Here is a 14,537-nt window from a genome sequence, read left to right as displayed (position 1 = left end):
GCCATTAACTATCATCATCACTTACCAACGCTTCCTGGAGATGCTACTTACATAACGTCATCTGCACGTTCGTGGAATGACGTACAAAACGCTTGAGGGGTAATTGCTCGAATCCTTCCCGGGTGCACCCATGTAACCCTCTGACCCTTGTGCCCAGCTACATTTACTTTGTTAGCAGGGTGCAAATATTCGGTCGAATTTAATTGTGGTCAACAGTTGCACGTAGGGCGGACTAGACTTCCAGATAAGTAAACCGAATTTGCCTCCTCAACCAGGGATGAAACGGCCTCTCGGAAGTTATACCCGTTTCCAATGTTAGCTAATGTCAATGTTGACATGATCTCACCCAATGAAGATACCGGTCTTTAGGATTTGACAATAGCATCGTTTTTGCGCGCATGTTTCATCCAACCCTTCTTTAGACCAGTCGAAGCTTACAGTAACAAACCAATCTGTATTTATATTCATGCTTAGTAGTGCAATATGCAAATATTTTGTTACGGACCAACTGGATCATAATTAAAAAGTAATATGAAAGGACAAGAGATGAGTTGCTGTTTATGCACTTCTGACGATGACTGTGTTGGATCTTTTTCTTCGCTTAAACGCGTACCCTGAACGGAAAAATGAATGGAAAGACGAACGCATTCATTATGCCGCACGCCACATTGAATGCTTAAGTAATGTCTTATCAGCATCCGATAATACCATTACTCACGCAGTATCGCTATCGCGTTTTACATTAAGCATACGATTATAATTTACTCGCGGCAATTCGCCTTCTTCTTTTTTATCGTGTACAGGAAATGAAACTGCATGCATGTCGACTTGGGGAAAAGTACGTATTAAAGATACAATGTGCATTGTATGAAATGATAAAAATGCAAGCTGAGGGTGGTGGCTTCATTTATTTTAAAAAAGTTATATTTAGTCCATGCACTAATAGTTTCTGATACAGTCGTCGTATTGAAATCATTGCTTATGAAAGAAATAATACGATTAATGATTATTTCATAAATGAACATTATTTGTGTTTTATGAAGCGTCTACATCCTTTTCACCATTTTATAAATGACGTTTCTAACAAAAAATGGTATTTAAGATAGCATTCTTTACTTTATTCACGTAATCGATCAAACTTATCGCGTGGATTTTTAATCTGGCAGAATTGAGATTAGGCGAGTTATAAAATGATTAAAATGATTTAGCCGATAATTTAATAACTTTGACAATGCGTTTTATAAAACGGTCAAGCGTATTGCGAAAAGTCGAATTCTACAAACTGGCCACGACGTACATGTTTATACTTTATTTAATCTTTTTATTAAAAACCATTACGTTTAGTATACATCAGAACTCGAGATACGCAATCTCCTTTTGAACGGTACAGCAAACTTGTACAACGGGGAACAGGGAGCTAGTGGGTTCGCAAAATCACTAATTACTAATACAGAACACTAATATACAAATCAAACCCTTCGTTTGACTTGTACATAACATAACCAGATTGTAAAATCCAGCTTTTTGTAAAGCGCTTAGCATCATTTTACCTTCCGGCTAGTCATTTTACAAAGCGACTAGGCGTTTCATAAATTGACTGGAACGGTTTAGCCAGAATGTAAAAACAGTCGGTAATTTAATAAAATTTACAATGCGGTTAGGCACTTTACAAAATGACGGGCCAGATTGCAAAATGCAGCTAAGCAAATGAAAATTTAACCACCTGGTCGCGTTTTATAAAACGGCCAAGCATATTGTGAAAAGCCGAATTCTGCAAACTGGCCACGACGTACATGTTTATACTTTATTTCATCTTTTTATTAAGAATCATTACGTTTAGCACACATCAGAACTCGAGATAGGCAATCTCCTTTTGAACGGTACAGCAAACTTGTACAACGGGAAACAGGGAGCTAGTGGGTTCGCAAAATCACTAATTACTAATACAGAACACTAATATACAAATCAAACCCTTTGTTTGACTTGTACATATCATAGCCAGATTGTAAAATCCGGCTTTTTGTAAAGCGCTTAGCATCATTTTACCTTCCGGCTAGTCATTTTACAAAGCGACTAGGCGTTTCATAAATTGGCTGGAACGGTTTAGCCGGAATGTAAAACAGCCTGTAATTTAATAAATTTGACAATGCGGCTATGCATTACACAAAATGACTGACCAGACAGGAAAATACAGCTAAGCAAACGAAAATTCGATCACCTGGTCTCGTTTTATAAAACGGCCAAGCGTATTGCGAAAAGCCTAATTCTACAAACTGACTACGACGTACATACGCAATCTCCTTTTGAACGGTACAGCAAACTTGTACAACGGGGAACAGGGAGCTAGTGGGTTTGCAAAATGAACGGAAACAGATGTCTACTGCGAATCACCGGTTATCGGGGACACGTATCTGTTTGTACGGTCGCCAGCTAAACACGTTCGCGATTGGGCAGCTATCGTTGATTAATGGCTAATCATCGGCGATCGACGCCAGTCGAGGACTTGGCGTTTGACACGATGGGAATAACCTTTAAACTTTCATTTTACACGTTTCATACCTTTTGCAAGGCGCGTCCGTGCGACCCTCCGGTGCATGTTGCGAAATGTAATTAATGGCGTTTCGTTGCCGACTGATTGCAGTGGCGAGCGTGGAGGGGTCAACTTTCAACATCATCAGAGTGAATCGATTGCACATGGGCTCGTATCTCTGCATAGCGTCCAATGGTGTGCCACCCTCTGTCAGTAAAAGGATTATGCTGATTGTACACTGTACGTATTGTTCTACAGAATGTTGTTCAGCGCACAATTAAACACTTTGCGAGACCCCGGCTTGCTTTGAGAAAGCTCTTTGTTCCTCCTTTCGTTGTGCATCTTCCACCTCTTCAGTTATCTTTCCTCTGGTTTGGGTTAAGCAAATATGACAGTAATTGCAGATGCGCTATCCATGCAGGTGTATGTGTGAATGGAGAAATAATTGTTTTTTCGGTATTTAAATTTAATTATGCTGATCGACTCGCATGGGGCAAAGTATATGAAAGTAGGAATGAATGGGTACATCATGTTTTACTGTTTCTTCGAGGTAATTATATTATGTTCCTTTCTTCTCTCTTTAAATGTGCATAATGGGAATGACTGTAATGTTTTCAATTTTTATACTATAATATAATTAATATACTATAATAATCGTCCTTATATCAAATAAACTAAGTACAACCAAAGAGTATAACAAACTATTCTGACAGATGAGTCATCATCCTCGCGTTATGTTGAAAGCATTTAATTGCGTTATTTTTCCAAGTGTTTGGATGTTTACTTTACAGCTTATTTGGGTATAATATCCCTAGTTATATTAAATAAACTACGTACAACCAAAGAGTATAATCTAAACTATACTGACAGATAAGTCGTCACCCTCGCGTTATGTTGAAAGCATTTAATTGCATTATTTTTCCAAGTGTCTGGATGTTTACTTTCCAGCTTATTTACGTATAATAATCGTCCTTATATCAAATAAACTAAGTACAACCAAAGAGTATAACTTAAACTATTCTGACAGACGATTTGTCACCCTCGCGTTATGTTGAAAGCATTTAATTGCATTACTTTTCCAAGTGTCTGGATGTTTATTTTACAGCTTATTTGCGTATAATAATCGTCATTATATCAAATAAACTAAGTACAACTAAAGAGTATAACCTAAACTATACTGACAGACGAGTCGTCACCCTTGCGTTATGTTGAAAGCATTTAATTGCGTTATTTTTCCAAGTGTCTGGATGTTTGCTTCAAGCGGCAAGACGCAAGAAAAGCACTCGACGAAAGCGTGTCGCGAAGCTTTTATTTTTCCCAACGATCACGCTTAATTTTCCGCTCACGGGTTGATTGCATTTCGCGTGAAGAGAAAATTCCTCCGCGAGACTTTCCTTAAAGAAATTCGTATTCATAAAGATATTCCCCACGTTGTTCCCGCGGAGTTGAAAAGGAATCGTCACCGGCTCTGTCGGGAGACAATATAAACGTTACGACGAGGACGTCGTAAGATTACGTATTCGCCGAGTGACCTGTTTTTTACATTTTCCAATTCTTTCGCGCCGCGAGGTAACGGGGGGAAATATTAAAACCGCAATAACATTATATTCCAACGCGAGGGAGAAAGTTATTCCAAGTTGGTCGTAACAGGTTTTTACATAAGACCGGCTCAAAGTTCGCCACGCTAACAGGAAGCTCGTGAGATGCATTAAGAGAGCATCGTTCCGAGTGCCACTGTCTGCCAGGCACTTCGTCGAAGTGCCATTGTGCCCCCGACACTTCCCCGGCCACTTTTTAAAGCAACGTCTTTAAGGAAAATATAAACCTTCGCCCATAAATCCCCTGGCACGTAACGCGTCTTTCGTCCGCCATCTTGGGATTTCAAGTGTGGTTTCAATTTTCATTTTCTGGCGGAACGCATTTATTTATCTTGGCCTTGGAATCGGTCATGTTGCCGGAAGGTGTTTTTCTTGCAGGTGAGACACTCAATGCAATCGTGGTATCTAAGAAGAAAATAGAAATGTCTAAAGAGTACCACACGGAATTAATTATTTTAGGTTCAGGAATTACACTGACAGAAATCAGAGCATGACTGCCAGGCGCGTTGGAAATGCATCTAAGTACAGAGAATTATAAGATATTACTTACAAAATGCAATCGTGGTATCTAAGAAAAATAGAAACGTTTAAAGAGTACCACACGGAATTAAGTATTTTAGGTTCAGGAATTACACTGACAGAAATCAGAGCATGACTGCCAGACGCGTTGAAAATGCATCTAAGTACAGAGAATTATTAGATATTACTTACAAAATGCAATCGTGGTATCTAAGAAAAATAGAAACGTCTAAAGAGTACCACACGGAATTAATTATATTAGGTTCAGGAATTACACTGAAAAAAAATCAGAGCATGACCGCCAGGGGCATTGGAAATGCATCTCATCTTTCAATGAATATCTCACATTTTTCTGTAACGTAGTTTTTAGAATATTTTCCTTAGATATCAATTAATATCTCATATTTTCTGTAACGTAGTTTTTAGAATATTTTCTTTAAGTTTCAATTAATATCTCACATTTTCTGTAATGTAATTTTTACAATATTTTCCTTAGATTTCAATTATTATCCTATATTTTCTGTAATGTAGTTTTCAGAATATTATCTTCTTAGGTTTTAACTAATATCTCATATTTTCTGTACACTTGTTTTCTTTATTAGAATTTTTTATAAATAGTAAGTCTACAAAGAAACGCGTTTGCCGCGTACACTTTTTCTCTTATCAAAGTCGCTTTTTGTCTCGCCGTTAATCGGCTACACCAGGTCGAGTAGTTTAGCCACTAAATTACTTGCTCACCATGAAATCGTGTGATTGCTAGTTGCGAACCGAGAATGCATGGAGGGGTTCAGGCTTTATTAAACCCTTTGTCACCCGCTCCTGTATAGATGCATGCGTTCATGAATTCGGTACACCATATGGAAGAGTATGTAGTGAAACTTCCGCGGAGGGGATCGATTAATTTGATGAACTGCTGATACAAAATGAAATAGTGGTCAATATATTCGACGCCAATAACGCCGTTCAATCTAACATTGTTAAAAGATGATGAACTCTTTTGATAGTTTTTCAATGATTCTGAAGGTATTACACCCTGTCATTAAATTGCAACAGCAACAATAAATGAGGGGATGACATTAAATTGTTAAAAAAAAGGTTTATTATGTTAGCGTAACAAATCATCTAAATTTTATGTACTCTTAATCAGAAGCAACATTGTCGCAATTTCATTTGTGGCAATTAAATATGTAAATTAAGTTCTTCCCTTAAATTCTTGGCGTTGCAATTTTCATGATCCACAATGTATTTAATGATTACTTCATATACCGTCATACGATAGCGTATGAAACTCTGGTCAGTGTGTATTGGTTGTGTTTCTTCAAGAATTAAAATAATGCTTTTGAGAAAACTCTTCCAACAGAATTTAGTTAATGCTAAAATCACAATCTGTACTGGAAGCATGTCTTGCAAATGTTTTTCTAGTTGGACGTTCATTGATACTAAATATCGTAAAATCTAACAATGTCATTCATTATCAATAAACATGGTAACGTAATGGAATTAAAGAACATTGAAGTACGAAGGACCTTCTCGCTTTCTTTGAACAATGCTTAACCTAAATTGACGAGATTAAAGTGTTCTGAGAAATCTCATCTAATGACTATAACGCTTTAAAATTAATTTTTATTAGTAGAAATAGTATTACAGCATGTCAATTGATGTTCAATTGTCGAATATGGATATTGTACTCCTCTCTAAAATTCCACCTATGAGAAAATTCAAGTAACTAACATATTACTTTACGTAGGTATTACGTAACAAATGCAGTGTTTTATATAGTACATTGCATTTTGAGTTTTATATCTGGTAAATCATGGTCTGCACACTTTCACGCAACTTCCAACAGAGCATTATTTCAGAAATGCATTGTGCTGTGCAAGGATAATGCATAGATGCACATAACATTCTGTAACATAATAGTCACAGCGATTCGAAATCCATTCCTTTCTTTACTAACCGTTAAATAGTAGTTAGTATATGCGTTACCCTACAACTTTAATTTCTCTGATGATCCTAGTTCCACCGATGGTTGACATTCAGAACCAACTAGTTGGTGCTCGTGAAGGACAAGCCATAACGTTGGAGTGCATCTCCGAAGCTTATCCGAAGTCTATCAACTATTGGACCAGAGATATGGACGAAATAATACCGCAAGGTAAGTTCCTACCCACAGATACATATTTTAAACATTGATACACGCACGATTAAGTGTTTTGAAATACATAATCCACGCCGAAAACACTAGAAAACATCAGCTACAAGTCAGACCACCATGAATAAATGCCCCAACTATGTAGAGATAATTGAGAGATAACACTGAGTGTGTCTGAAGTCAAATGTGCGGCATTTTGTTTGCTACTTGTAAATGGTCTCAATGAAAAGGACCCTTTAGAGAACTATGACTTTCTCTAGAACAGTATTATATCATTTAGATTTTGTATCACGTCTAGGTATTTTTTATAAATCGATATCAAATTACGTACTAATGAGCCGAGCACTCGCTTATATCAAGGCAATCGAAATTCGTTCCATCGTAATAGTTGTTCTCATGGGACGATGCTTTCTGGCTGGGCCACAAACTTGCCTCGAATCCCCTGAGAACCTGTCGGGTAAACGAAGTTATCCCATAGCCGAGTATCCATGACCGACATCTTCGAAAAATTTCATGAGGTAAATCTTTGTTAAGAGATCAATAAGTGTTCTTCATGCCGGAAGGGATCATCCATTCCTTATCACTCGAAGTTTTCAAAAAGCTAGGTGGTGTCGTTTAGCTTCTGGTAATGAACGATTTCAAATGGTATTTACAGTATTTGCGTAAAGGAAAATACTAAAGCATAGTAAAGTTAAGAATAAGGAATGACAAAGTATGTAACAGAGTGGTGACGAAATAATTGATGTTTCTGTACACTGTCGGTACATGAAGTACGCAATTACTTGTGCACCAACCTAAGACTACCCAATGTAAATGTAATCCAGGTCCCTCGAGCTAGGAAACAGTTGCATGTGATTACATGGCAACATGAGATGGTTTGCTCTCTACGTGATGTTATTTACACGTCTTGATTCATCTGTGTTCCGTTTACGCGTAGCAGTGAATTAAATGCAGTTGATCCTGTACGTTCTTCCTTCAATCTGTACTAGATGTGTAATTGTCGTTTCTCATAATCTTCAGTCCTTTTTGCTGATATACGAACACTAAGGAAACAAAGACAACTCGGATAACATCTGCACATCTCAGATGAAAATGATATACAGCGAAGAGCTACTCACCGCTCAATCAACTTAAATATCAGACACAGGATAGAGACACCAGGTCTGACTTTTGCGATGGGGCAGAAATCGCGCCTTTCAATCCGTATAGTGGCTCTCACAGATGAGAAATAACTGCCCTAATCATCTCCAAATCTGCATGGACGGCGCCCTTTTCAATGTCCGCATTAGGCGGTATTACCGTTTCCATTTAATAATTGGCCAAGTGGAGGCACTCTTTCATCCTCCGGGTCCATCTCGTGTGTAGCTTCGAGCTTTCAGGACGACGAGGCCTCGCAGAATTTATCGAGCTCTTCCATCTTTTCCGAGGTACTCCCGACGAGTGCCCCACTGGACGGAACATCCTATTTTAGGGAGACGTTAGGCAGATTTTCGGCATCCCCGGCGAGAAGAGGAGCTCACAAGGGGCGGCCACCCGAACGCTCTGAATGGTGTCGATCTAAACTGAAATCACGTTAACTCAGCTACTCGCGCGCACCGAATACCCAAGTAAGGTAGACACGCGAATGGGCGAGGTCGTCTTCCCGGTTTGATTGAACCATTGTGACCTAATGCCGAGAACCTGAGAAATTTCTCCGGCGAAATTCGTCCCAGTATCGCAACCATTTCCGGCCCCGACCCCAGTAATGCGATTTACTGATGCGCCTATTGACGGCCAGTTCTATCTGCTCCCTTTAGGCGTTTATCCGTCCGCTCCTCTCTCTTATCCGTCTCATCGCGATTTATTATAATGGCCTGGCGATTTGCACGTCTTCGGGGATTGCTATCCTCGCACCTTTCCCGCCTAGTTAACTGTGGGTCGCTGAAACTGTATACCCAGAGCTCGTAAAACTTATTTTAGTTTGCGGCCCGTCAAAAACGATTACGAGTTTACGAGGGGTCGTTTCGTTTACCTTCTCCTCCCGTCAAATTGACGGACTCGATTTTCACTTTTTGCCCGGGTCACTCTTCTCGGATTTCCCGAGGTGCCAGGATCCTCCTGGCCGGTCGAGCCAGCCGCTCCAGAGGAGGTGTTCGTTCATCCGAAAATCGTTATTCGTTGGACATGGGTCTGCTCGTGTGCAGTTCCGACTGAAATCTGGAGGAAATGCAATGAAGGCATTACACTAATCGATGAATTGAGGACTGCAATTATCCGCTTTTGCTAGGAAGTTTCCCTTCCACATTACTCTGTGGTGTTCTCAAAAATAGAGGATCTTCTCGCGTTAGATTTCGCAAGATGATTGCGGCTTGTTCATGTTTGAAACATTTCAAATCCCTGATACTATAGAACCTTTAATACTATCGCAATGAAGGCATTGCACTAATCGACAAATTGAGGACTGCAATTATCCGCTTTGGCTAGGAAGTTTCCCTTCCACATTACTCCGTGGTGTTCTCAAAAATAGAGGATTCCTCGCGTTAGGAGATTTCGCAAGATGATTGCGGCTTGTTCATGTTTGAAATATTTCGAATCCCTGATACTATAGAACCTTTAATACTAATGCAATGAAGGCATTGCACTAATCGACAAATTGAGGACTGCAATTATCCGCTTTGGCTAGGAAGTTTCCCTTCCACATTACTCTGTGGTGTTCTCAAAAATAGAGGATCTTCTCGCGTTAGGAGATTTCGCAAGATGATTGCGGCTTGTTCATGTTTGAAATATTTCAAATCCCTGATACTATAGAACCTTTAATACTAATGCAATGAAGACATTGCACTAATCGACAAATTGAAGACTGCAATTATCCGCTTTGGCTAGGAAGTTTCCCTTCTACATTACTTTGTGGTGTTCTCAAAAATAGAGGATTCCTCGCGTTAGACGATTTCGCAAGATGAATACCTGCGGCTTGTTCATATTTGGATCGTTTCAAATCCTCGATACTATAGTATCTTTAATACTTATGGAACTAGAGAAATTGATGATGCATCTGCCGCTGATAGACAAACCCTTAATACTTATCTTCTCAACTTAATGTATTTCAAGTATATCAGCGGCAGAAGTGGATCACTGCCAAGAATGTACTTCTGCTTATCATTTCCTGATACCTTCGCTACCTGAATAAATCATTCTCTGATTGCAACCCGAGGCAACATGTTCGATCACAAGATCTTCCTCTTACAGTTTAAAGGAGAACATATATCCGGATTTATAAACGTGCCCTCCCGTCTCTATGATTTCAGGTGACAAGTACGAGCCAGTGCTCATGGACAACGCGTACAAGGTGCACATGAAGTTAACGATCCGCTCGGTAACATCCTTGGATTATGGGTCCTACAAGTGCGTGTCACGCAATTCCTTGGGCGATACCGACGGCAGTATCAAGCTTTACCGTGAGTGTCCCTAACCGTTTCATATCATCTTGTGACAACCTTCTAGAACGAAACGGATGCGCTATTTTAGCTTCTACCCAGATTCGCGAGATGATATCTCGAGTCGAAGGTTTGATCCTACTTACAAGGAAGTTATCCCAGGTCGATCTCTTCGATTTGATTTCTTTTACAATAAGTTATAGTAGATTCAAAACTAAGCGACGCGTGTTTTTCTTGATCTGCCATTAAACACTTCAAGGGGATGAAACCACCATCCAAGGTAAGGCATGTCAAGGGGCGATTTGGCAGTTTCACCCACAAGAACATAATATTTTTTAACCAATCCACCTGAAAAAGCTTTCTCATAACGAGACATAAAATGGTTAAGAAAGGTGTACAAGGTCGATAATAGGGCTTAAAGAGGGAAATGAGACCAATTTTTTATCAATGACATAAGAGTACATTGGATTAATCCTTTGACTAAGGAACCTTTTCGACATGTGGGCTAAATTCATTAATGCGTACAGGCAACATTGGACCAAACGTCGGATGCCTTTAGACGCCAAAGGATTAACCCTTTCGTTACCTTGGACGAGATATCTCGCGACCCAATACTGGCCGATTAACGCTTTTGACGAGATATCTCGCGACCCGATACTGGCCGATTAACGCTTTTGACGAGATATCTCGCGACCTGATACTGGCCGATCAACGTTTTTGACGAGATATCTCGCGATCCGGTAGTAGCTGTATTTATTTCTTCCTTTTAGCTATACGAATAGAATTAGTTATAAAATATATTCATCTAGAATGTCAAAATATTGGTGCTAGAAAGCTAGATTATCGTCAAAGGCGTTAATCCGTTACTACCGGATCGCGAGATATCTCGTCAAAAGCGTTGATCGGCCAGTATTGGGTCGCGAGATATCTCGTCCAAGGTAACGAAAGGATTAAGAAGGGTGTACAAGGTCGATAATGGGACTTCAAGAGTGAAATGAGATCAAAGGAGGACTTAGGTTCGAAGTAGGGCTAAAATTTCGACTCGAGGCTATTCGTCTATGTAGCTTTCTGCCGTCAGGGTGACTCGGGGGTCCCAAAACCGGGACGAGCAATGCGCAATCGATACGGTGCTGGTGATTGGTACCTTGCGACACGCGGGACCAAATTCATCGGGAGATTGCGCCGTGCCGAATATATTAGACCTTGTATTCATTACAGAACGCTGCGGCTTAAATCAATCGCGAATTCGATTAAGTGCGATTTTGCACTCGGTCGACAAGCTTTCACCGCTAACATCGTCCCATTCCGTCCTCGGTACACCATTATCCCTATCTAGCGGCCTGTTTGCGTCCTCTCTCGCATCGCATAAATGGGAATTTCGACACAGGGCCGCCGATTGCGATACACCTGTCTACCTTTGCTGCATTCAGTAGCCACGCGATGCACGGTGCACTCGACAAATTCGTCTTATCGGAGCTACCGACACGTGGATCCGACGCCGTGAACATTAGCGTAAAGGGCTCCTCTGTGGAACGCATCCTTCGATTAGCATATCATTTTCGAAATACTCTATCTTGAAAATCGACTCCTTGAGGTACATTTCGAGTAGATGTTTTCAACCTTTGACAAGATTTGGCAGTTTAATTGACATCGATAACTTCAACTTGGATATTAATCACTTTACCGACCAGTGAACTTGAAAGTAAATGGCAATCACGGGAATCGCAAAACCGATTAATTCTTCCGAAAGGTAGAGTTAAAATTCGATGTACCCGGGGACAGGAAATCGAAACGATATATCCCTAGACTGGTAACAATCACAAGAGGGAGTGAAACTTTCGTTTCGAAATCATTAATATTAATGCAAAAATGAAGTTTGTCGGTGTGTTGATTAGGGAACGCATAGTTCGATGAATCTCTTATCTCGATTAATGTGCTTCCGAAAGGTAGTGTTAAAATTCGATGTACCCGGGGACCGGAAGTCGAAACGATATATCCCTAGACTAGTAAAAATCACAAGAGGGAGTGAAACTTTCGTATCGAAATCATTAATATTAATGCAAAAATGAAGTTTGTCGGTGTGTTGATTAGGGAACGCATAGTTCGATGAATCTCATATCTCGATCGCACGTCGCCGTCATAATGGGCGGAGTTCGTAGCCGAAATTTCCCCGAGATCACGTAGCTCGTTCCGAAACTGGATTCCGTTAAATTAGCGCAGCCCAAAGTAAAGTGGCAGACATACACGGTATTTACATTAGAGGGATTGATGGTGAAATTTGTCTTGGGGTAATTGCGAGTGCGGTATTCCCGGATTATAGGGCGGTTTTGTTGTGTCGTTCCGATGGGCACAACTATATCCGCTCGTCCCCAATTCGGGGAACTATTCATCGTTTCCACGAGTGGACTAGACCGACTTTCTTAGAAATCTAGAATGCATCGAACTCGTATATACATATACGGGAGAATATCCCATCAACCTATATGCCACCTTAACTCCGTTCACTTTTCCGTTCCAGGAATACCGCCGAGTTCTGGTTCGCATTCTACGTACGCCAACGACACTAAGTACAAGGGTGAGTACCGGCCCTACAAGTAATGCAAGCTAGACCATAAGTGGCCCACGTGAAGTAGCCTCTACGTATCGATTAATTCCCAGTCCGATTAATGCCCGGTTCCACCAACCTCGGTTAAATCATTGATTAGCTAACCGTAGGTTAAAGTTAACGTTCAAGGTAATCATGGGTTAATGTACGTAAATGTTCTACCACATTTATTTAGAGCGTGATTAAGCGGGTATTATCGTCTAAAAGCTTGTCTTTAAGTAATTTTTAAAAATTAATTTTGCGATAACTATCAAACCTACAGTGCCGGGGTTTTTGACGCATACTAAGGTGAAGTGAAAGACGTCGAGGAACTCGATCGACGTCGATAAAGAAGATTTTTCTAAATGCCTACGTTGCCGACGTTCGTTTTTATATTGACAGCTGGGTCGAATTACATTGGATATTGTACCAAATGGCATACTCCACCTGTCGTTTTCGTACAATAAATATCAAAAAATCGAAGTAAAACTCCAGAAATCCTCTGGATTCATGCTTTTTGGGGCCCTAATTGACTGCGGAGGGACCCCCTGCGTCATCTGTGATTTCCAGGTCAATTAAATTCCTCGTATTCCCATCGTTTTAGCATGGAAGCGCATACAACACTTTTATTGCTTTTATCCCGTTCAAATGCGAGTTTATCGATTACCAGAGTGTTCTAAATTGTCGTAAAATTGTCCTGACCCTTTCGTTTCTCATATCAGAGCCTTTAATAATTGTATATTGATCGAAATGTGAGAGCTCGACGCCATTTTGATTCTGGTCTGGGCTGAGTTAAAAAATTTTGTCCCAAAAATCCAAATTTCGAATGTGTCAGGACAATTCTTAGATGATCATGAGTCATGTATCAAAGTTTCGGACAGTTTGGTCCAATACCTTTAAAAAAAAGTGTTGTATTCGAATGACGTAAGTAAAACTTAAGTGGGAGTACTTGGTTACTAGATATTACAAAAAAATTTCGCCTGAAGGGTAATTCACCCCCTTGAGGTGGAGTAGCATTATTGGACAATATTGTGTGTTCACCGTCCTTATACAGAATACGTTTATGCCAAGTTTCGTCGAAATCCCTCCCCTGCTTCTACGAAAATTAATATAAAAATCGAATTTTCTCTAAACTTCGGGGGGTTGTTTCACCCCTTGAATGTGGACCATTGCAGATAAAAGAAAGCACGTGTCTTAGATTTTTGTGTTCTTGACATATATAAAAATCAATAAGATCGGCGGCGGGCACTTGGGAATGTTTCCTTGTTAGAGTACGTAACACAACCCCTCGTCAAAGAAGCAGAGTCCTTTTTCTGCTGATCGATATCAAGCCATAAAATAAAGGCGGGAAGCTCGGATGGTTTTGTCGCCGCCAACTATCGAAGGCGTCGCGAGAGGCGACGACAACAGGTGGCAACAGAAGCCGGTCGACTAATTCTAATGTACCTGCCGAAGACAAATGACTCCTGTCGTGGAAGTACACGATTTGCCGGCATAACAAGGTCATTATTGGCAGTACTAGGATGAGCCCGTAACTCGGCTAGGAAGGGACAGCGCGTCGTAAACGTAAAGGCCGCCTGTAATGGAGGGACGTCACGTGCTGTCCCAAGGTGTCCCGGGCGGAGCCTTGAGTGATTAACCGAACTAATTAATACAGCGCATAACGATCCCTTTGGGAACGAATTCCTCAAGGTCGGTTACGACGTTCCACCTAGAATACCTCACGTCACTCGGTTCCGCC

The 14,537-nt window shown here is 40.5% G+C and overlaps 1 protein-coding gene across 1 annotated transcript in view; it reads left to right on the top strand.

Moving 5' to 3' along the window:
- The window catches only part of LOC105694408 (neurotrimin-like), a 98,169-nt gene that overhangs the window by 68,108 nt on the left and 15,524 nt on the right, over positions 1-14,537 (top strand). Inside the window, exons 5-8 of the mRNA XM_012415049.1 lie at positions 2,642-2,770; positions 6,665-6,802; positions 10,084-10,233; positions 12,731-12,787. Coding sequence (XP_012270472.1) covers positions 2,642-2,770; positions 6,665-6,802; positions 10,084-10,233; positions 12,731-12,787 — 474 coding nt within the window. The remainder of the gene's footprint in view (positions 1-2,641; positions 2,771-6,664; positions 6,803-10,083; positions 10,234-12,730; positions 12,788-14,537) is intronic.

The sequence above is a fragment of the Orussus abietinus genome, unplaced genomic scaffold (assembly GCF_000612105.2).
Source record: "Orussus abietinus isolate OABI.00-Male unplaced genomic scaffold, Oabi_2.0 scaffold45, whole genome shotgun sequence".
NCBI classification, from domain to species: Eukaryota; Metazoa; Arthropoda; class Insecta; order Hymenoptera; family Orussidae; genus Orussus; species Orussus abietinus.
This window is presented reverse-complemented; position numbering and strand designations above follow the sequence as displayed.